At 44.1% G+C, this 21499-nt stretch overlaps 1 protein-coding gene across 1 annotated transcript in view; it reads right to left on the reverse strand.

Moving 5' to 3' along the window:
• dcc (DCC netrin 1 receptor) overlaps positions 1 to 21499 on the reverse strand; it is a gene marked incomplete at both ends in the record, with an annotated part of 276203 nt that overhangs the window by 156410 nt on the left and 98294 nt on the right. Inside the window, 3 exon segments of the mRNA XM_080477036.1 lie at positions 4155 to 4291; positions 4927 to 5077; positions 15595 to 15882. Of these exon segments, the coding sequence (XP_080333162.1) occupies positions 4155 to 4291; positions 4927 to 5077; positions 15595 to 15882 (576 nt within the window).

Below are 21499 nucleotides of genomic sequence, written 5' to 3' on the forward strand. Positions count from 1 at the left end.
TCCGATATGTACCGATCGGATCGGGACATCCCTATTGGAGACATTGATATGTTACGAATTCAAATCAGGTTAATTTTGTTGATGTGGTGCTTCAATCAGAAGAACTCCTCTCACATCTTCCTCGCTCTGCTGAAGTAAACAGAAATCACTGATGATATCTGGGCAGCTGAAAGCAGTCAAGATTTTTTCTTTTTTCTTTTTTTTTTTAACATGTGATCCATTTAGTCTTTCATCCACATTTGGAGTGATGGTAGTTTAATCTGAGCACTGTAAATCGTCTCCTCATGTTCAGATGTGAGGACTGCGAGATTGAGTTCAGAGCGCAGACGTGACTTCCTGTAAACACAAACTTGTGATGCTTATTATCCTGAATACAATGTGGTTTTTGTGCGGGCAGCGGCTGTTGGGAGCGGACTATAAACAGAATACCAATGTGCTGGGAACAGACAGAAAGACTCGGAGGGGACAGAGACAAAGGCATGAAAGGGACAGAGACGAGCGGAGGGCCCAGCTGGAGAGAGACGGAAAACACCCCAAGGTTAATTTGCAGATTTTCTCTGGAGAATCCAACAAACAACAGCTGGTTCTGTTCGATTTCAACTCTGCGCTTGCAAAAAAAATAAAAAATAATAACAATAAAAATACAGTCCTCTGCCTCTTTAAAGATTCAAGGGACAATTGTGATTGTTAAGAAAAAACCAGATGCAACCGTCGGCTGACGGTTCATCACTGAAACGCATTCATATCAGTCTGGAAGTGAAGCAACACTTTTACTTTAAATAAACCTGCGCTAAAGAAGCACACGTTTGTTTTCACTGACCTATGAGACATGAAGTAATATTTCATCCACAGTAAGGCTGAAACAATGAAATGTTTTAATAGATTAAAATTGAATATTAGAACGGTTGTCAACTAATTTAGTTATTGTTCAGTTGGTTGTGGCAGAGAGGTGATGAAGCTCCTGATGTGAACCAGGTGTGCTGCCTCACCAGACAGAGGCAGTGCGTCTGTGTGAGGTTTTGTGTTCGTTTTGATTTACTTTAATAAAATAATGGCCTCCGGAACATCGGACTCCTTGACTCTGTGGGCGCAACTGCCGCACTGGTTAAAAACATTTTCAAGTTAAGCGGCCCGTTGTCAAATTTCCCCCCCAATCTGTTCTAGCAGCTACCACGGTGTGGCAGCAATGAGCCGCACGTGGCTGTAATCTACCAGCCACCTGTTGCATCGATGAATATATGATTTGAAGTGTGAGTGCCTTCAAACACAAAGTGTTTCGGCTCCGTTCTCAGACGGAGGACCTGGAGATGTTTCAAAAATATTCTCTGTTCAAAGGTATGCTACTGTTGCTACCGCATGTATGTAAGTACGCTACATGCTCGCGTTAAAAACTGTTCATACGGTCATCCTGCTGTACAGTCGGCAGATCAATGTCGTATGCAAACTTATTATTGTCGCTATTGTGCTCTTTGTTCCCTTTTCTTTTCTTTCTTTTTTTTTTTTTTGACCTCCGAGAAAAAAACTTGAGCTGTTTTTTCTCTTCCACACTGGAATATGATAGAAGCCCATTCCTTTGCTTATCCTTTCATGGCAGCTATTGCAGTTGACAATGCAACAAGAAGACAGCATTTCGTAACTCGGCGGTCTGGACTGGATTTAATCTAATCTGACACCTCGCCTCTGCTCTATGTGTCGTTTGCCTTTGAGTTCCTACAATGCTCTGTATTCAGCGCGGGGGAACACGTCCTTGGTGACGACGCATGAGCGGTTCACAATTCTTGTGTTTTTCCCTCATGACATGTTCTTAACTTACCTTGGTAAATAAAGGGTAAAGAAAAACGTTTGCTTTAAAAAAAAAACAATTGATCACAAAAATAATTGGCAGATTAATCGATGAGCAAAATCATCATTACTTGCAGCTGTAATTCACAATCTCACACACTCGTCTACTCACGGGAAACTATTATCAGAAGTAACAGCTGATCATGTTTATGCACCACCGACACAATCCACATAATCCAAGAGTTATCGGTCGACACGCCTGGGCTCGGTGAGGTTTCCATGTCCTGCTGATGACCGTTGTCAAGCTCTTTACATTTCAAATTGACCTCTTGATCCAAATACTTTCCCAAACATTACCTGGAGGATCACGAGAGTGAAACTTCCCGACTGGTGGTTATCACTGTTCATAGAGGAAATCTGAGAAACTTTGAACCACCAGCTTTCGTTCTACCATCACACGAGGCGTTTGTCCACAAATTAAGAGAAACTCCAGTTCACTGTCTTCTGTCCGAGCCACCTCACAGCCACGGAGCTGTAGTTATGATAACGCCGAAGCGCCGGTCACTTGTGCACCGGTACATGAAACGGATGCGATTGGTCTTTAGAGAACAGACTTGTCGAAATGCAGCGTGAACTTTGACCTTCTCGTCTAACTTTCCGTCACATGAAAGTTTTCTGCAAACTGGACATTTTCTGGTGTGTTTTTCCAATTTCACAAAGCAGCTTAACACTGACAGAAGTAGATTATTTTCCTTTGTGGCGACTGTGGCCCTCTCGGTTTGTTTTTCGGGGGGAATCTGCGGCAGGTTTGTGGGGAAAGCAGCACTGACAAAGGTGCTTTGATTAAAAAAGTCTCACGAATGACTCGTCCACAAAGATGAACACAAGCTGCTGCGCCCCGTTGAACAGCTGCCGCCACAGATTAGTTCTCTTTTGAAAATACCCTTTTTGTCAACTTGTGTTTGGGAAGAAAGAAATTTTGGCCAGTAGTGGACCACAGACCTTCATGAGGGCGCTCAGAGCAGCTCGTCAGACGTTGGGGGGACTTCATGGACGAACACGCTTCCTCACAGTCTGTTCGCACGTGTTTCAGACGGTCACGCGGCGAAACGCAACAAAACTCTAACCTTCATTTCAGTCTCATTATTTTAGGGATGAATGGAACTTGTGTGATCGAAATACAGCCGAAGCCTTTAGGACGACGTTCAGGGGACAGTTGGGGTGGTGGAGACCAAAAACCATTTGTAAGAACATCACGGCGAAGCCGAACACAGCAGTGTCCCTGCTGACGGATTTCTCTGTCAACTGAATGGAGACTGAAGATTTATTTACAAAAAGAAGAAAAAAAAGACCAGTTTAAAGAGTAACGCTGAGTAAGGACAAGACAAGCCCACTTTCTTATCGTTCCATTTTACACACAAGTTGTCATTAAAGAGCTGCACTGGTTGGACTTTTCACGTGGTCGGTACAGGCTCATGTCCAAAGTGTTGGCATTAAAAGTAAGTTTGTTGAGACTGATCACATCACTGGTAACCGTCTCATTCAGGATTAAATCCAGAAGTAACTAAAAAAACAGGAGGTGTAATTTTCAGGATGTGGTTAGTCACATTTATTAAAAAAATTTCTGTTTGGTTTTGTTTGGCTTTTCCACAAAATACATTTAGTCCTGGACCGAATGTGTTATTGTGTTTTTCAAATGGTGATTGTTGCTGCTTCCACAGCAGTGTCTCTTGGGTTCGTGTGTTGATTCCTCTTTAAGTAAAGAGAACAGGATTGTATCAGAAAAGGTTTTAGGGTAAATGCTTGCAGGCGAACAACCGGCTGCTGTCTGGGGGTCTGAAATCACTGAGATCACTGAATCCAGCCGCAGCGGCACTGGAGCAGTCAGACAATAAATACAAAGATATTTTATTTATGAAAACCTCCCGAAGCAAACAGACGGCTCCGGTTTTTTATTTTCATGACTGCATTTGATTCTGGATGTGAATCCGTGTCCCAGAGAGTGTGTTGCAGAGACGCGGGAATGGGACTTTTTTTTTTTTTTGGGGTCTTTTTTTTTTATATTTTTCTCCTTTTGGAGGATGTCAGGCCGTTAACAGTTTCCAGTCTGCTCCTTTTTTCTTTTTTTTTTTGGAGCATCCCTGAGGAGCTCTGAGGAGTGACATGGTTTTATTCTTTTATTTTCACCCGAGAACTCAGGACAGACTGTGTGTGTGTGTGTGTGTGTGTGTGTGTGTGTGTGTGTGTGTGTGTGTGTGTGTGTGTGTGTGTGTGTGTGTGTGTGTGTGTGTGTGTGTGTTCTGCGAGTTCCGCCCCTGTAAGGACCTGTGAGGTTCTGGTTTCGACGTCCTTTGCCGTCCGTGTGAACTCACCCAGCACGCTGAGCTCGGCCTGCGCCGTGACGTTGTGGTTCTTGTTGGCGGCTGTGCAGCTGTAGACGCTGGAGTCGTCATCCGTCACGCTCCTGATGACCAGATTGCTTCCAGCCAGCAAAGAGTACTTCTTGTTCCTACATTGAAATCGGACAGAAACGCTTGTCATGATTCTGTGCGTGCGAGCTCATGTCAAACAAAAGGAACGTCGTGTATTATTTGATACTTAAAGCAGCATTTCCCCTGCTGGAGTTAAGAGACACTCCATCACCTGATAGCTCAGCAATGAACTCAAAGTCTCAACTAATTTAATTAGTGAGCAATTCAAATTCAGAAAAATCTAATTCAAAGATCTCTTCTGTTATGCAACGACTAAATGAGGACAGCTGGTAAAAACATCAGACTGTAAAGTCCCACATGATATATAATTATTGGTTAATATTGTCGGGGGAGCTTCTATAGTGCGACTGTAGTAATCAGATATTTGTTTCTCACTTTTCCTGCTCCCAAGGGTCAGAATGTCTCTGACTTTCTCCTGTGTGCATCAGCTGTGAGTTTCTCCTCTATCACCTACCAGAACACACACAGGCCACAAAGGAGAGATTTCCTCCTGACATGAAGACTGCGGACGGATCATTGCTACTGTACAAGGCAGCAAGCTTTCTCAAACACACTAAAACTCCCCCTAATAAGCTGCGGCTTCTCTTTCTCTCCGAGAACTACAGCAGGGGCGCTGACGGGTGAAGTGAAGGGACGGAGTGACGCCACAGACCAGCTCTTGATCAGCTCCTCTCCTCTCCTCCACTGGATGCTGGGAGTCGGGTATCCCGAAGCGGAACATTCCAGCACGGCATCTGTTCCCAGCAGAGCCGTCACTCTGGACGGACGCTGTAGGAACTGCAGGCTTCGATTCAGTCCGGGTTCTGAAGGGAGAAGAAGAGAGAGAGAGAGAGACAGAGAGAGACCGTGAGGCAGGAAGGAACATCAGCACTAATGTGACACTATCGGAAACAATCGCAGTCACACAGTCACACTGTGATGCCGTCAGGATCTGCTACAGGTGGCGTCTCCCGCATTAGCGCCACATCATGCGCGCACGTGAAGGGGCGAACACCGCGCGCATCTGCAGAATCAGAGAGCAGGAAATAGCAGACGGCCTGATTTCCATTTCTTTGGGACGTTTCCTGCTGAAGACCGCTGGCCCATGCTAGCCAGGATGCATTATTTAGTGCCCATCTGATATAAGTCACACTGCGAGCAGCACTGATGTGCTTGTCGTCCTTGGTGCTGCACCACGTCGTGGTTTCTGAGGGCAGACCGAAGAGCTAATCAGCACATTTACATGCACACGGGAACCTCCAAAGGCCCGCGTCTGGACCTTTTCCAAAAGAGGGCGAATAAGATTTTCCTTCCATGGAATATTTCTGGTCGGAACTCATCAAGTTGTGAAAGACGCCGTCACTTCAACACGAGTGCAAGCTGCTTGAGAGAGGTCAACGTCTGAGGTCACACAGCTCCAGCTTTCCTCTGAGAGAACGTCTGATGCGTGTAATTCTAGGAATAGGAACATTAGTTATCCTTCCACTTCTAGATATATCAAGAAACGCTTTTTTTTGCAAAATGCAAACACAGAAGTGTGAAGGTGAAGTAGCGTATCAGGTCCTACTCGTCCTCATGTGAATGTAGATCCAAATATTCTTATTATTCAAAGAACAGAAAGACTGTTCATCCATCCATCCATCCACCCATCCACCCATCCATCATCCATCCATCCATCCATCCATCCATCCAACACATATGTCGTTTGCATTGTGGGAGGAAACCAGAGGACCGGAGTAAGAACATGCAAACTTTACACAGAAAGAAACCTAAAATCCTAGAATAAATCAAGAGAACTTCTTGTTGTGTTGTGTTGGTAAACACCTCTGAGCCACTGCGAGATCCTGCGCCACATTGTAAATGGTTAAAGGAAAAAAATTTAAAAATAAAACATGGAGGGGAGGAAACCTGGACAGAAGTTTTACAGCTCATTCAAACACATTTAATAGAAAAATATCAGATAGTAATTGACTCAAATTCACGAGGAATAGATTATGCCTTGTATCGCAGTGCGTTCCTCGTTTCAAAACAGAAAGAAGTGATTCTATCACATCACAACATGTCGCTGCTCTTGCTGCCTCTGTAAATAAGATGAACTACAAGATGTCAAATTAAAACCCACTTGACACCAGCTTTTAATTTTTGTCACCAGCTAAATGAAGCACGGATTAGTTTAGTACTTAAAATTGCTATTTGGGCCACACGGTGCCGCTTTCTGTACACAAACCGTTTGCCAATTCACCCTCAGGTGAAGCAAATTATTGCTTTCACTTGTGAGAGAGGGATGCAGGGTATAAGTGCTAAAATCATTCAACATTTAAAAAAAACCCTGAAAAAGCGTTTCAGAGATAAAAGAGCTGAGAATTGCTATTTTGGAAGACAAACGGGTTATTGTGCTGACCATAGTTTATTTTTACTATGTATATGTGTCATATTCACTCAGTCTTTATTAATAACGTGCATCACTGAGTGTAAGCATTGATGGATTAAATAATCAGATTAGGCTTTTTGTAGTGGTTTCTCCGGGTTTTCTTTGACTCTTCCTGGACTGTGGCCTGGTCGTAGCAGGAGGGCTTGTACAGTCCAGTAACCCTTAGTGCGTTTCCTTCCAGAGCACATGCTCCTGGTAGGGACGTCCAAGGTGGACGGGTCTGGAGTGAAGGGCCCAGAGAAACACGTCCAAAACCTCATCTGACGTTGGATGACGTCACGGTCTTTTTCGGGTGATGGGCGGCCTGACAGATTCTGACTGAGTTAGTTTACCTGGTGTCAGATAACCACAACTGGTCAATGCAGAGACCGTGTCCGACTTCTCTCAGGCAGGCTGAACTCCACCTGGTGATGAAGCTCGTCCTACCAGTCATGACTCAAACTCATCCCAGGTTTGTGTGTTGATGTCGACTGGCCAGTGAACACCGGGCAGAGACTCTGTGGCTGAGCACCGAAGTCCACTGTCCACGGTGACGTTATGGCCGCTGCATGTCCTCTCCTGCAGCTCATCTCATGACCCCTCCTCCCGTCACTCATCAAACAATACCCCCCCCGATCCTGAACCTCCTGCCCCCCGGGTAGGTTCTCTGTCCCTCCATCATGCGAGTGAACCACAGGCGGATGTGTTGACCCGGAAAGCAGCAGCAGCATCACAGCTAGTTATTCCGGTGTTTGCCAGAGGACAGCGTAATCGCGGAAGAGCAGAGACGCCGCACTGTCCATGAAATTACAAACAGGATAAAAGATGTATAACAACCCCAAAGTTGTCCTCAAATGGCTTGTGAGTGAAGAAATAGTACAATTGTTGACCGTTCAAGTCATTAGAGTTTTCACTGAGACTGCTGATTCAGTTGGAGTTCATATAAATGGCCCTTTTCTTATTAGATCACTACAGAATTAATATTTTCCTGAAACATGAAACAGACAAATTACAAAGTCAACTTCTTCTACTCTAGTTTAGTGGTGTGGTAAATGTGTGTTTGCAATGCACTGCCCCCTGCAGTGATGGAGCAGAGGCCACGTGAAGTACAAAAGCCACACGTGTTCTCACGTGTTTTGCGTGTCGCATTCTTGTGGAAAGCATAATCCAGCCTTTAGTGTGCGTGGGCTTTCTCCAGATTAAATTAAGTGAAAGCATCATAATGCCAGGACAGAGGGGCTGCAGAGCTTCGGCAGAGGAGCCGCTACAAAAGGGGCTGCAGAGGCTGCAAAGCTGCAGGCTGCAGAATGTTGGTCCAGTGCAAACATCCCCATAAAGTTCAGGCACAGGGGTCGAGGGTTTCAAGCCGACCGCTGCTGGATTCTGTCACAAGTGTCGCTGCGGCACTGCAGCGACTCTGGCAATCAGGAGCATTTCAACTGTGTTTCCACACTGTATCAGTGATTAGAGGCCAAATACTTGACCAGTTCAAATCAAAAAGAAAGAAAGAGTGTGTTTCTCTTCCTTTGGTGGACAAACGAGTGACTGTTTGCCGCGCTTGTCTTTAATCGCCACTCAGTGTCTGGAGACTGTCAGCGCTGCTGTGAAAACCAGTTCTGAGGCTCACTGTTCCTATTAGATCTCATCTGAGGTAACCCACGGCCTGAGGACGAACACACACACACACACATGCACACACACACACACACACACACACACACGCACACACACACACACACACACACATACACACACACACGCACACACGGTCAGGTAGCATTCACCCTCAGGTTTGCCGGAGGGCTGACATGTCCTCCAAGCTCAACTACATACTGTAGTTTCTATCAGGAGATAGGAAGTTACATCACCAGCCCTGTGGTACTGCTGACACACACACACACACACACACACACACACACACACACACACACACACACACACACACACACACACACACACACACACACACACACACACACACACACACACACACACACAGTTCGTCTACATAACCTTAGGGGATATTACATTAAGTTACATGCATTTCCAGTGCTGAAGGTGGTGCTGGAAGGAGTTACCGTTTACATGATTATTACATCTTTTTATCCTCACTAAGAGCCAGAATTAACTTGACTAACTGGAACCTTAACCTTACTTAAGTCTCCAGGCAGGTCTGTGCCGTGTGCTGTCAGCAGCATGTCCCAGATGAACGTGAACAACTCGGATGATTCCTTTTGTCATGTGACCCGCAGACGATGATTGTCACAGTCAAATGACCAAAAGTAGGCTGAGAAAAATATACTGACTCTGTTATAAATAAAATCCAACTAACGCTGTCAACTGCAATCAATCAAAGCATCACCAACGGTAGTTTGCAGACGAAGCACTGCTGGATTCTTATTCAGCCTCAATTATCTCCGTCTAAAATGTACATATATGTAGATGACATACTGTTATTATCTTGCGTTTGGTGTGCGTATGAGTGGAAACGACCTCCGATTCAATGGAGAGTGACACCTTCCAGTAAAGCTTATAACAGGTAATAAATGTCCACATAACCGTCAGCTGTCTGTACACTTTTTACTCAGTTATCTCCACATGTACTGTGTTTTTGTGTCAACATGTTGACGTCTTCACAGGGATGACAAGCTCAGGGAGTGAGCTGTCTGTGTGTGCGTGTGTGTGCGTGCGTGCGTGCGTGCGTGTCAATATTACAGTCACTGCAATTGTGACAAAATGTCCATCCATACACACATCAAATGAGATGTTTGACCTTCGAATTTTGAAACAAAAGCTCAGAAATCAGAAGCAGGGAAGAAACTCATCAGCAGAAAACCTGAGTGATGAAAGAAAAGCAAACACAAAGAGAAACTGTCCACACTGCATTTCTTCTTTCTTTTTTCCCCCCATCCTTTTGGCCTTTTGGTGAGTAAAGAGCGAAGTGAGGGATCACAGAAATAATCACTGTGAGACGGCAGGACTCCCATAATGTTTTCACAGACACGTACATGAACGCAGCCGTCAGCACATCACACACACACACACACACACACACACACACACACACACACACACACACACACACACACACACACACACACAGCTCGCATCACAACGAGGGCGGTACTTTAGAGCGACACCCATTGTACTCTATTTTTAGACCTTATGAATTTGTGCATTTTGAAGCCTAATAATTAGAAAACCCGGAATTTTGTAAACTCTACCGTCTGTTTATCGCACAGTCAAACACAATCAACCTTTATCCATTTGATTGTTTTTCAGCTTTCAGCAGATTCTAGCCATTGTCTTGTAACCATGCAAGCTGAATCTTTATCACCCAGCAGCTGCACGGCCACAGTGTCTGAGAGTTTATAGGACATGGCGGAGCTCTTCCACGGCCTCAACACAAAGCTGTGAGCTCTCACCCTGATTGTTCATTCTTTAGGTGAACTTGTGTCAGAGCACTTTTAAAAAACAAATATTTTTGAACAAGTTTATAGAAGAGGAAGTATGTCTCTAGAAATAGAATAGTTTCTAAATAGATTAGTGTGGATTGTAACTAAGTATATGGGATATATTTAGTTATGTGGATAGTTGTTTTTATATATATATATATATATATATGTGTGTGTGTGTGTATAAATGTGTGTGTGTGTGTGTGTGTGTGTGTGTGTGTGTGTGTGTGTGTGTGTGTGTGTGTGTGTGTGTGTGTGTGTGTGTGTGTGTGTGTGTGTGTGTGTGTGTGTGTGTGTGTGTGTGTGTATATATATATATATTTATAAGGATATGTATTTAGTATATTTTTGTTTTTGTAATTAGATATTTATATAGTTACTTATGAAGTGTAAATATGCTAGATATTTATATAGCTGTATTATATGATTATAAGGATATTTGTGTACAAACTAAAAAACAGGTAATCAGTGGTGGGAAACTAAAAAAGTTTTGTACTTCCTCCCACTCCTTTGTCGAACAATGTGCGGTGTTTTGTTATGTACTGGCTCTATGTTTATTTTTATTTAATTTTTTACTTTTTCTTTCTTTTGTACGTACAAATAAGTACACATTTGTGTATACATGTTCTAAATAAAATTCATTCATTCATTCATTCAAAAAGCGTTCGTTATGAGGCACGCTGATGAGTCTGTGGAATTAATCTGCTCCGTGCACATGAAGGACTCGTGGTCTCGTTGTTGATGAACATGACGACTGATGTCAGGAGAAACAACACTTGAGCCCCCGTCATTCTATATAAAGAAAAACCAATGAGAACCGGTCTCTCAGCAATTCTATTTTTTCAGTTTCTACACTGGAAAACTCCAATCACAATGGTATGCAGTTTGTAAAAACTCACACCTTGCTCCTAACAACCTTTTTTTGTGGATATGTTAATGGTCTTTTTTTTAACTTGTAGTCTTAATTAAAATTAAAGTCATTGCTGGGATGGGAATCAAAAACGGCTTCTATTTGAGAACCGGTTCCCAGTGTTTCAATTCCTTGGAATAATTTTTTTCCAATTCTGCAAATGATTCCCTCATCGATTCCAGTGGGCGCAAACAGGAAACGTGGCGCCAAGCGTCGGTGCCATGACGAGAAATCCTGATCGGTGAGCCCTGTGATCAGCTGCCGATGTCTGATCTAATGTCTGTTGCTCTGTACTCATCACGTCTCTTTAAATGTCTGCATGTATCGATGTTTTCTCCTGCTTCTCCACAACAAACCAGACCTCATGTTACGTCGTCCCCGCTCTGTCCTGTTGTTGAAGGACCTGGTTAGTTCCTCTGTAAATAAATAAACCGCCTCAGTCGTTCCTCACGTCCGTAACAGTGAACCACTGCAGTGCTGCTTGTGTTTCCGTCGGCGTGTCGGAGATTTATGATTCAAATCCGAGCGTCTGTATGAATTCACTCCGGTGAAAAGTCAGATTTTATGTGTATGAAGGAATAAATTGAGAGGATCACATCCGTCAGTGTGGTATTTGAGGCTTTACATTTCAAAACGAAACGTCCTTGTTCAGCTGGAGCAACGAAGCCACGTTCTCAGGGTCGGGGGCCCACATGGAACGGCTCGTCTTTCCAATCAGGACAATCCAGAGTCTGATATTCAGATTCCACTTTCCCACGGGGGTTCTGACGCAGTCTGATGTTGGACTTTCGACTTTCAGTCGTCACTCCTGAGATGGATCGCCACATCTGAGCTGAAGCTCGGAACATCTTTTGAAGCCCACCAGAGGTCCGAGCTGACCGGCGGAATATTAAACTCCTCATTCAGTAGATTTTCTCCACATCAGAGGTCTCAATCTCAAAACAGCTGGTGTTAAAGTCTTGTTGGAGGTTTGGAAAATGCAATTATTTCTCACAATCTCTTCTTTTACTTTAGGTTTTGTGTAACAATATAAAATGATCACCAACTGGTGCAGATTTCCTCTCTTGAACTTTAAATGCGGACCGAAACCTTTTTAATTGAACTCACAAATAAATACACTTTTCTGGCAACATGAGCACTTATGCTCACTTTTTTATATATATTTAACAAAAGAAAAAGGTAGAAATAATCGTTTTTGACTGCTGGTAGTTTTAATTTTAATTCACGAGGAATAGAACTGAAAGTACTTTGTTAATCCCAGAGATAATTTCTTTAATCTCTACTTCTGATTCAACTAATATCAGGACAGTTTGATCTGCTTCTTCTCCTCGCATAATCAGCGTCTATTCATTTTATTCATTGTTTAGCAGAATGGAAATTCTACATGAAATGTTCACTTTCATTGTGTTAGGAAATATAAAACGCAAAGAAATTGCATCATATTGTTAAATAGGAGAACATCTCCGAGGCAGAGGCGGCCTCGAGGCTCGAGAAGTGGATTTGTCATTGGAAGTTCGCAGGTTTGATTCCCACAGGGCTCCACTGTGGATCCCTGAGCATGACCTTTGACCCCCCTCCCCGCCACCGCCGTCCACCCCCATGCATCCCGAAATGTCTTAATGTGGCTGCCCACTCAAATCGTAGAAATAGGATGGGTCAGTGTGAAGAAGGAATTCCTCCAAGGGGATTGATAAAGTATGATCCGTCTGCAGTCGGAGGAGCTGCGGTCGGAGAAACTATGGTCAGAGGTCATTCAAAGAGCGCAGCGCACCTCAGAATCCGATGGATCCGTCTGACAATCCCTCTCCTTTGACTCTCTTGTTTTACCACCCAATCCCATGTTTAAACCCGCGGGGGCCATTAAAGTGTGATGATGAGATCTCCACAACTTCACTGGGATGGAAGGCAGCGAAAGGGGATACAAACATGAAGAGGATTAAAGGAGAAGCTCGTCGTGTGGAATCATCTGCCGGGTGGAGCGTACAGGACCTTTACCACCTTCGTGACGTGGAAAAGTCTGATCCACGAAAGTGGAGGCGGCTCAAAATGATCAAGCCTGGAGAGGATGGATTTAAAGAGAAAAAAGGCTTAAACTTCATCCGTGATTAATATTGTTTTTCCAGCCTCCACCAGAGTGAGCCTCACACTGGTTTGACAAGCAGACGTAAAAAGAGAAGCGTGAAGAGAAATATTCTAAGATCTATAAAGAGATGTATAAAAAGATGTATAAAGAGGGGTTTAAAGACATGCACGTATAAAGGATGTATAAAGAAAAGTCTAGAGCAATACATAAAGAGAATACAGAAGGATTGGTACCTTCGCCAACAAAGTTGGCCGAGAACGTTAAGTCCTTGTCTGCATGTATTTATTTATTGGTTTGTATGTAGGTAGGTAGGTAGGTAGGTAGGTAGGTAGGTAGGTAGGTAGGTAGGTAGGTAGGTAGGTATGTATGTATGTATGTATGTATGTATGTATGCATGTATGTAGCCAACTTTTTGCAAAAAAATACTCACGCGAATTGCATGAAATTTTCAGAGATGATTTGTCATCATCCAAGGAGCGATTGATTAGATTTTGGAACGTTTGGTCGATTAAATCATGAAAAACTCCAGAACAAAAGTCCCATAGAAAGTGGATGAGAGAGGCACCTCATGACCTCAAGCTCACACAGTGACGTTAGTACCTGGACTACCTCGTGAGCATCGACATGAGGTAACGGCTATCATGCTAGTGATGCTAACTCTGTTCCACAAACAGATGTGGCGGTGGCGAAGGTCTGCACGCTACCTGAGCGCTGTTCTAGTTATAAGATGTGACTATTGACAATCGGAGACGACCTCTTTGCAGGCATGTTAAGTTAGAAATATGGCGTATGCATGTAAGTATATATAAGTATATGTGGGTATACTCAGATATAACATATTTATTTAGTGTAAATATATTTTTATAAAGTATAAATTATTAAACTATAAATTAATTAAAATATCAACAAGGTGTGTGTGTGTGTGTGTGTGTGTGTGTGTGTGTGTGTGTGTGTGTGTGTGTGTGTGTGTGTGTGTGTGTGTGTGTGTGTGTGTGTGTGTGTGTGTATGGATATAGGTGTATTCCTGGGTTCACCCATGATATTTAACAATGAGTTTCTTAAAAATAATTTAATCTTTATTTACTTTGTATCCAGTTTTGTTTTCATCATTAGTTTATATTTTGTTAATTTCTTTAATTAGTTTCAATTTAAACAACTTTATGTCAATTATGTGTAGTAACTTTGACTGTCATAACTTTTAATTTCATTCATCAAGTATAACTACCTTCCATTTTACTTGAAAGAAATTAGTTTATAGTATCAATGCATATTCTTTAAGAGTATAAAGGAGGTGAAATGTGCTCAAACACTCAAAGACTGTGTGTGCGTGCATGTGCGCAGTGGCAGAAGATAAGTCCTCCTGAGAATAAACAGAAGTACTTTGAAATGCAGAGTACAGGCGTTTATCCAGCTGAAGGTTGGTGTTGGACCCCCTGGGGAACCCCTGCTGTGAACCAGCACAGGAACAAGCTGCAGCGGCAGCGCAGCCTCACGGCGGCGCGTAACCGGGGGGAGAGGGAGAGAGTGATGAGGTGGACGCAGTACGCTCTGCTATAATTGGCCGGTGCGACTAGGCTGACTGACTCCCTGCAGACGGAGCAGGAACTGCCCCCCTCTTAGCCCTCAGACACATTATTAAAATCACATCCCACATTGTATATATTCATTACATCACATTTCAAGTTTAAATGAGACATGCGGCTCTGGGGAGGAAATGAGCAAAAATGACTACCTGACAAAACGATGACTGCAGGAAAAAGTGGAACTCACTGCTGAGTAAAAGCTGCTGATACCGGGTTTCAGTGGAGCGTGCCGCTGTTTCTCCACGTGGACTCCACAAGTATCTCTAACATTTACCACACTGAGTACAGCACCGGAAGTAGTTTACATAGAAAATCTTCAAAGGACGCAAAAAGCAATCTGCCGTGGCCTCATGCAGGAATTCACAAAGACAAACAATATAGAATATTTTCATTAAATGCAAATTATTGTAACACAAAGTCAAAGTAGACGCCAGTAGAAAGTGAAATGTCTGACCGCTCCATACACAGCAGCAGAAACATATTTTAATCTAAATATAACGTCTGAATAATGAGTAATGAGTAGAAGGTACGGCTCACTGTCATGCTCCTATACACCACTAGTCGGAGCTACAGAGCATTGGTGCTCGAGTAAACTCCCTATAGCTGTACTGGAGTAAAGAACCTGCAGCAGTACTGGAATATACAGCAGTTTTAAAAGTTGCTGTAATAAAGGGATATGGTCTTTCTAAACCAGCTCGGTTTTTTTGTATGATTTAGTCGATGAAAAGCAGGCAGCATGTCAGCTGACTAATAATCACTCCACTGGATCAACACACAACCACATGCAACCAACACTTTGGTTAATTAATAACCTGCAACAACTACGCCGCCAGCTGCTCTCGAGCCGTGCTCAGGCAAGTTGGACATGTTTGAGTCCCGCCTGGTTTGAGGTCCAGTTACCTGGGAGCACCCGGAGCTCCGCGTCCGTCCCCGTCCTGGTGCTGCCGGGGTTGTCGGCCAGGCAGCGGTACGTCGCCGAGTCCGGAGGCTGGACTCGGCTCACCTGTAGCGAGCCGGACGGCAGCACCGCGAGGCGAGATTCAGGCTCGAAGGTCAGCGGAAGGTCGTCCCGGTTCTTCTGCCAGCGGATGACCGGCGTGGGGTCTCCGGAGACTTCGCATCGCAGCAGAGCGGTGTCGCCCAGGTACGAGGAGACGGACTCCGTGGGCACGACCACCCGAAGAGGACCTGCCGAGGTGGATCAGAAAAAAGAAGTATTAGCAACATTAAGTCAGTGGGCTTCGGGCAGCGACGCGACTCAACACGACTCGGTCTTTAGGCTCTTCCATTACATGTTAACACCTGATATCAGGTACTTTTCTAGTACCAACTCAATAGCTGTTAAATGTGACGTCGGCAGACAGCAGGCCGCTGACTGGCCAGGGCGCTGCCCACAGCCTTCCCTGGTTCTCTTTGTTTGCTTTGCGTCTAACAGAAAGCCACAGACAGAGCAGCAGGTAAACTATTTTCTCTCACAAGACCGCAGAAAAAGTGGTTCATTTCTAAGGAAAGACAATCTTAATATGTCTGACTCTCAGGAATGTGACTGAGCATTCCACAGCAGGGGGTCCTGCAGGGACACTGACTACCCCATGCACTCAGCCAGTCGCCGATTGGTGGAGACTCCCAGGATTCGACACCTCGGAATGAGTTGCTGGCAGCAGCTCACCCAGCGTTAGCATCCTGCTAACAGCAGAGGCCTGCAACAGAAGGCTTCAACTCCTCTTCTGACCCGACCACGAGGGTCAGAACTTCCCCCGGATCCAGAGACCAGCACCAAGTGTCTGATCTCTCATCAACCAGAGGAGACCAACCAGTTTCTCCAGGACGAGGCCTGGGAAACGACACCTCACACAGCCTCTTTGTGTTTTTCCCTGAACAAGCAGGAAAACAACCACAGACCCGAGCGACCAGCTCCTCCGGTCTGGACAAGGGAACAACCAGGACGCTGCAGAGAAAGACTCTCCTGAATCATCAACTTCATCTTCTCCTCCTGCTGAACGCAGCCAACCACAGTTAGCAGGAGGTGCTAACTGCTCCAGGAGCCAGCAGCTTCTCTCCAGCCTGGACAACAACCAAAGTCCTTCTTCAAGGACTCAAGGAAGTGGTAACAAACGACTGGGCAAATACCTGAGATTAGTTAAACCCGATGCTCTGCACAGAACTGTTTAACTTTGATGAAGATGTGTTGATTCTATTACAGTGATTGAGTTCTATTGATCATGATATCAGTAGTTTTCAACCTGTAAACCAACGTTAGCTCTGCCACACACACACACACACACACACACACACACACACGCACACACACACACACACACACACACAGGGTCTGCATGCTAATCTCTGCTTTACTAACTTGTTAACTCACAATCCTACACATTTCACGTCAAAGACAACATCACACAGTAACTGAACACCGTCTGACGACTCCAGACGTTTTACAAGACAAATCACACCAACTCATTTTAGAAATGTTCCTTTAACAGAGACACACAGGAAGCAACGCTAAAGACGAGCTTCTATGTTCTATTGTCCTCCAGCACCTGGTGGAGACCGAGGACAGACTTCCTGCTCTCTGATAACCACCATTCTGAATGGAGTTTATCGTGATCCGCCATCTTGTTTTGTAGTTCCACCACATGTCACATGCACACTCCCTCCACCCGTCTCTCTCTTTCTCTCTCTCTACACACACACACACACACACACACCTACACACACCAAGCTGTATATAGGTAGTTAGAATCTGTGCTTTATTTGTTTTCATTGTAAATAAAAATATAATTTTGGGAATCAGAATTGCTGTCTCATTAATGAGCACAAAGGTGAATGAAATGTCGACCTCTTCTGTGTCAAGAACTCCAAAATCCTTCAAGCTTTACTGTTAATTCCGGTATTTGTCATTGATTTAATTATTAATTCAGATGCCTAATTAACTGTTTAGTAAATCTCATGAGACTGATATAACTGAATTGGCTCTCATTTTCTGTTAAATAGGTGGTGCCCCTGAGGTATCTGATACAGATCAGATAAAATGTTCGATAACATAATTAATAACAATCTTTGATCATTATTAATCATTATCAATAGCCAAACTGCCAAAAGGCAACATATATGGTACCCCAATATATTTGGTGAAAGTGTTTGAGAAGGTCAATGTTAAAATCCCCATGAAAGAAGTAAGAAAAACAAAAACTCATGTGGATGCTTTCCGTTAATAGGAAAGCTGAAAATCAATTAGAATATAAGAATGCGTTTTTGTACAGTGCTCCCACACCTCAACGTGAAAGTATATTTGCACGCCGCATTAAAAGAAAAAGGGACCTCTCATGTTCGGCTACTGAGCTGTGGTTCACTAGCAAACATCAACAACCAAGTTCAGGATTTATTCAGCTTCTTTGTATCTGGGTATTTGAATCTGGGTATATTCACAAGGAAGGAGGAAGACGGCGAGGATAACGATGCCCCACATGACGAGAAAAGAGGCGGAGTAGAAGGAGGGTGGAGGGGAGTAGGGGCAGAAGTTTAAAAAAAACTGTGTTAGTGAGACGTAATTTTAAAGTGCTTTTTATTGTGGTGATTTTGTTGTAAGTTTATTGAAAAATTAACTTGTTAGAATTCAGTAAACTAGAATGTATTTTCATATATTCAAAAACACACCCAACAACAATACGCAGCACGTTTAGACAATGTTTTATATTTGCCACAAATAGAATAGGTGCTTTCTGGGATAGACAGTCAACATGTTTGCATTCTTTTTTTCAACAAAAGTCTTCAAAGATCTTTTTGTGTACTCTGGTTACAGCTTAACATATTTTCAGACTATTGATGCGAATACAGATAAAAACAAAACTGCAATCGTTTGATCTTAAACTGTCCCGAAAGTCTTCGGATGTGACACTCGACAGACTGTGCGCTGGTCTGTTTTCGGAGAGTTAGTAGAGTTATTAAGAGGACTTAGTCACTAACCCAGGACTCGTCAGGCCATGAAGGAGTCCGCTGTGAGGAGGTGCCGACCACTGTCCTGTCCTCTCCCTCCGCCATTTAGATATCTTTAGAGTCTGTTTTTTTTTAGAGGCCGATCGCTGTCTCCACTGCTGCATTCACAACAATCTCCCCAGGGTTTGTTTACCGGGGTCAGAGCCGACAGCTCAGACACAAAACTTTATAAATAAGATTGAGTCCAGCTCAGAAAACAAGCGGACGGAACAAAGGTAACGAACTGAACTCTCTGTGAACTGCGAGGGGAAGGCTGCATTTGTCTGAACTGTAACTGACGTCGCCTCCAGATTCCCTCCTGCGGGGTGCAAAGGAGAAAATCCTCCACCGGTCCTTTACTCTGGGCTTTGACGTGAGAAAAACAAATCTGAGCAGGGAATTGGAAGAGTAGAACGGCTCAGAACCAAGAGTGGAGAGGTTCTTCTGGTCAAACACATGCAGAGAGAGAGAGCGAGAGAGAGAGAGAGAGAGAGAGAGAGAGAGAGAGAGAGAGAGAGAGAGGGAAAAAGGACAGAAGACGGGGACAGAAGGATGAGAAGACAGAGATAAGGAGGACGGGGGACAGGAGGAGAGAGGATAGATGGATGATGGACAGAGGAAAGGAGCATGGTAGGACAGAGAATGGAGGCTTGGAAGGATGGCGTCAAGGAGGACAGAGGATGAAGGGATGGAAGAATGGAGGGACAGAGGAAAAATGAAAGGAAGACAGGACGGAAGGATGGATGAAAGGGGGACAGAGGACAGGAGGCACCGAGCACCGTTAGCACACGTAAACGAGCATGCGGGTCACCGTGCATGTGCAACGTTCAGGCTGCGGGCAACTTCACCGAGTCACGTCAACACCGCAGTCCTCCTGCATTTCACTTCATATTACCTTCTTATCTTTTTTCCTCTCGCAAAGACGGAATATTCCGCCCATCATCTCTGAGAATCTGAGATAGCTCAGTCACTATTAAAAGAAAATGACTTGATGTTTGACTAAATGAGGACATTTCAACTTTAATCATCTCACTCAGATGAGCACGTGTCTACTGCCAGCAGGATGTCTGGCTGTTAGGGAAGATTGCTGATATCAAGTGACTGATTAAAGTGAAATATGGAAAAGATGATTGGAGGTGATTGCTGCAGCGCAGGTGCATATTTAACATCAGGAGCAGCACTTTCCGTTCCTTTTTTACTCTCCTCTGATGAAGGTCTATACGTCGGAAAGGGCCCCTTGTTTGTAGAAATGTTATTGTAACACTGCGTCTCTTGGAATCGATGCACCAGCAACTGATTAGTACGGCGATAAAACTGACTGGCTCAATCTCGTTAAATTGAAGTTTGAACTTAAAGTTGTTGTTTTTTTAATTGACTGCTGTGTCAACTTGGTGTCGCATTGTTTCGGTAAGAGTAGAGTTACGTTACAACTCCACATAGCAACAATAAGCAAAGACAATAGGGTCCTTGGCCCCCCAAGTCCTTTCGGGCTCGGTCCCTAAAACTTGGATTTTCCTCTTTTAAATCATGTTTTACAAAAGAAATTGAAAAGACAAAAAGACAAATGAAGAATTCAACATGTTACTCACAGGAGAAGCTGATATAGGCAGTTGAATATAACCACGACAAACATCAAAAACAAGAAACATTTCATTGCCTTTTATATATAAATCCCAGAAAAGGACTCTTTTATAAAATTGTAAAGGCTGTGTTAAGAGAGTGGAGGGGCCCTGGGGGTGGCGTTGTCCTACATTTTTACTTTTCTTTCTTAATTTTACGAAAAAACAAAAACAAAACCGAATGTATTATTTTATTGTTCCTTATTAAGGAGAAATTCCTTTCCGAATTGAGCCATGGGTAGCAGCCACACAGAAGCAGTGCTCGGGGTGCCCTGGTGCGCAAAACAGGGAGAATGTGCAAACTCCACAGAGAAAGGTCCCGGGGCGGTATTTGACTCCATGACCTTTTTTTTTTGCTGTAAGGCGAGCGTGCTAACCACTGAACCATCATGCAGCCCAAATAATTACAACACACATTTCTATTCGCTGCTGGGATTGTTGTTGCTCTAACTGACAAATGTGACTGAAATAACTGAAAGGACCATATCTGGGTGTGTGTGTGTGTGTGTGTTGTGTTTCGTCCAGCACATGTGTTAATGTGTGTTTTGTGGAGGCCGAACGGTTGTGAGATCACACATCAGAGATTGGAGAATAAATGCAAGCTGGTGTCAGACTTCCCCCTCACGGTTTGTGTTGTTTTCACGCTGCTTTAAATCACTTGCTGCTTTCTCTGCGGTCCGGAAAACAAAGACGGACGCGCGTTGTGTGACGTTGAGACGTCAGTGTGAGTCTCAGATGGTCGGATGAGCTTGTAGCTGGGAGGACGTGAGCCGCTGTGACACCTCGCGTATCGGGGGAGACGGGGATTTAGATTGTTTGTCTTACATAAGTTCTGTTGTCGGTCCCTGTGTAGATCACACCGCTGCCTGCAGCTAAAAACAGACGCGGCACACATGTGCTCTTACTTATGTCACGTACGAGGGCCCTGTACCGATTCATGTTACAATCCTCAACACGCTACCAGCCAGAAAACACCAAACCATCATCAACACGATCAACAAAAGTCTGATTGCGCCTTAGGGAACATGCCAGGGATGGATTTAAATACACCACAGCTGCTGCTTTGGGGGCGCTATAGCCCGAAACAGACACTGACCAGAGAGGAAGGGAAGTATGTGGAAGTTGAAACCCAGCTCATTTGATTGGTCCAGACCAAAATTGGGAACCCCGCCCATTTAGCCGGTTAGTGGCTAATGGTTAGCCAC

The sequence above is a fragment of the Lipophrys pholis genome (genome assembly GCF_963383615.2).
Source record: "Lipophrys pholis genome assembly, chromosome: 12".
NCBI classification, from domain to species: domain Eukaryota; kingdom Metazoa; phylum Chordata; class Actinopteri; order Blenniiformes; family Blenniidae; genus Lipophrys; species Lipophrys pholis.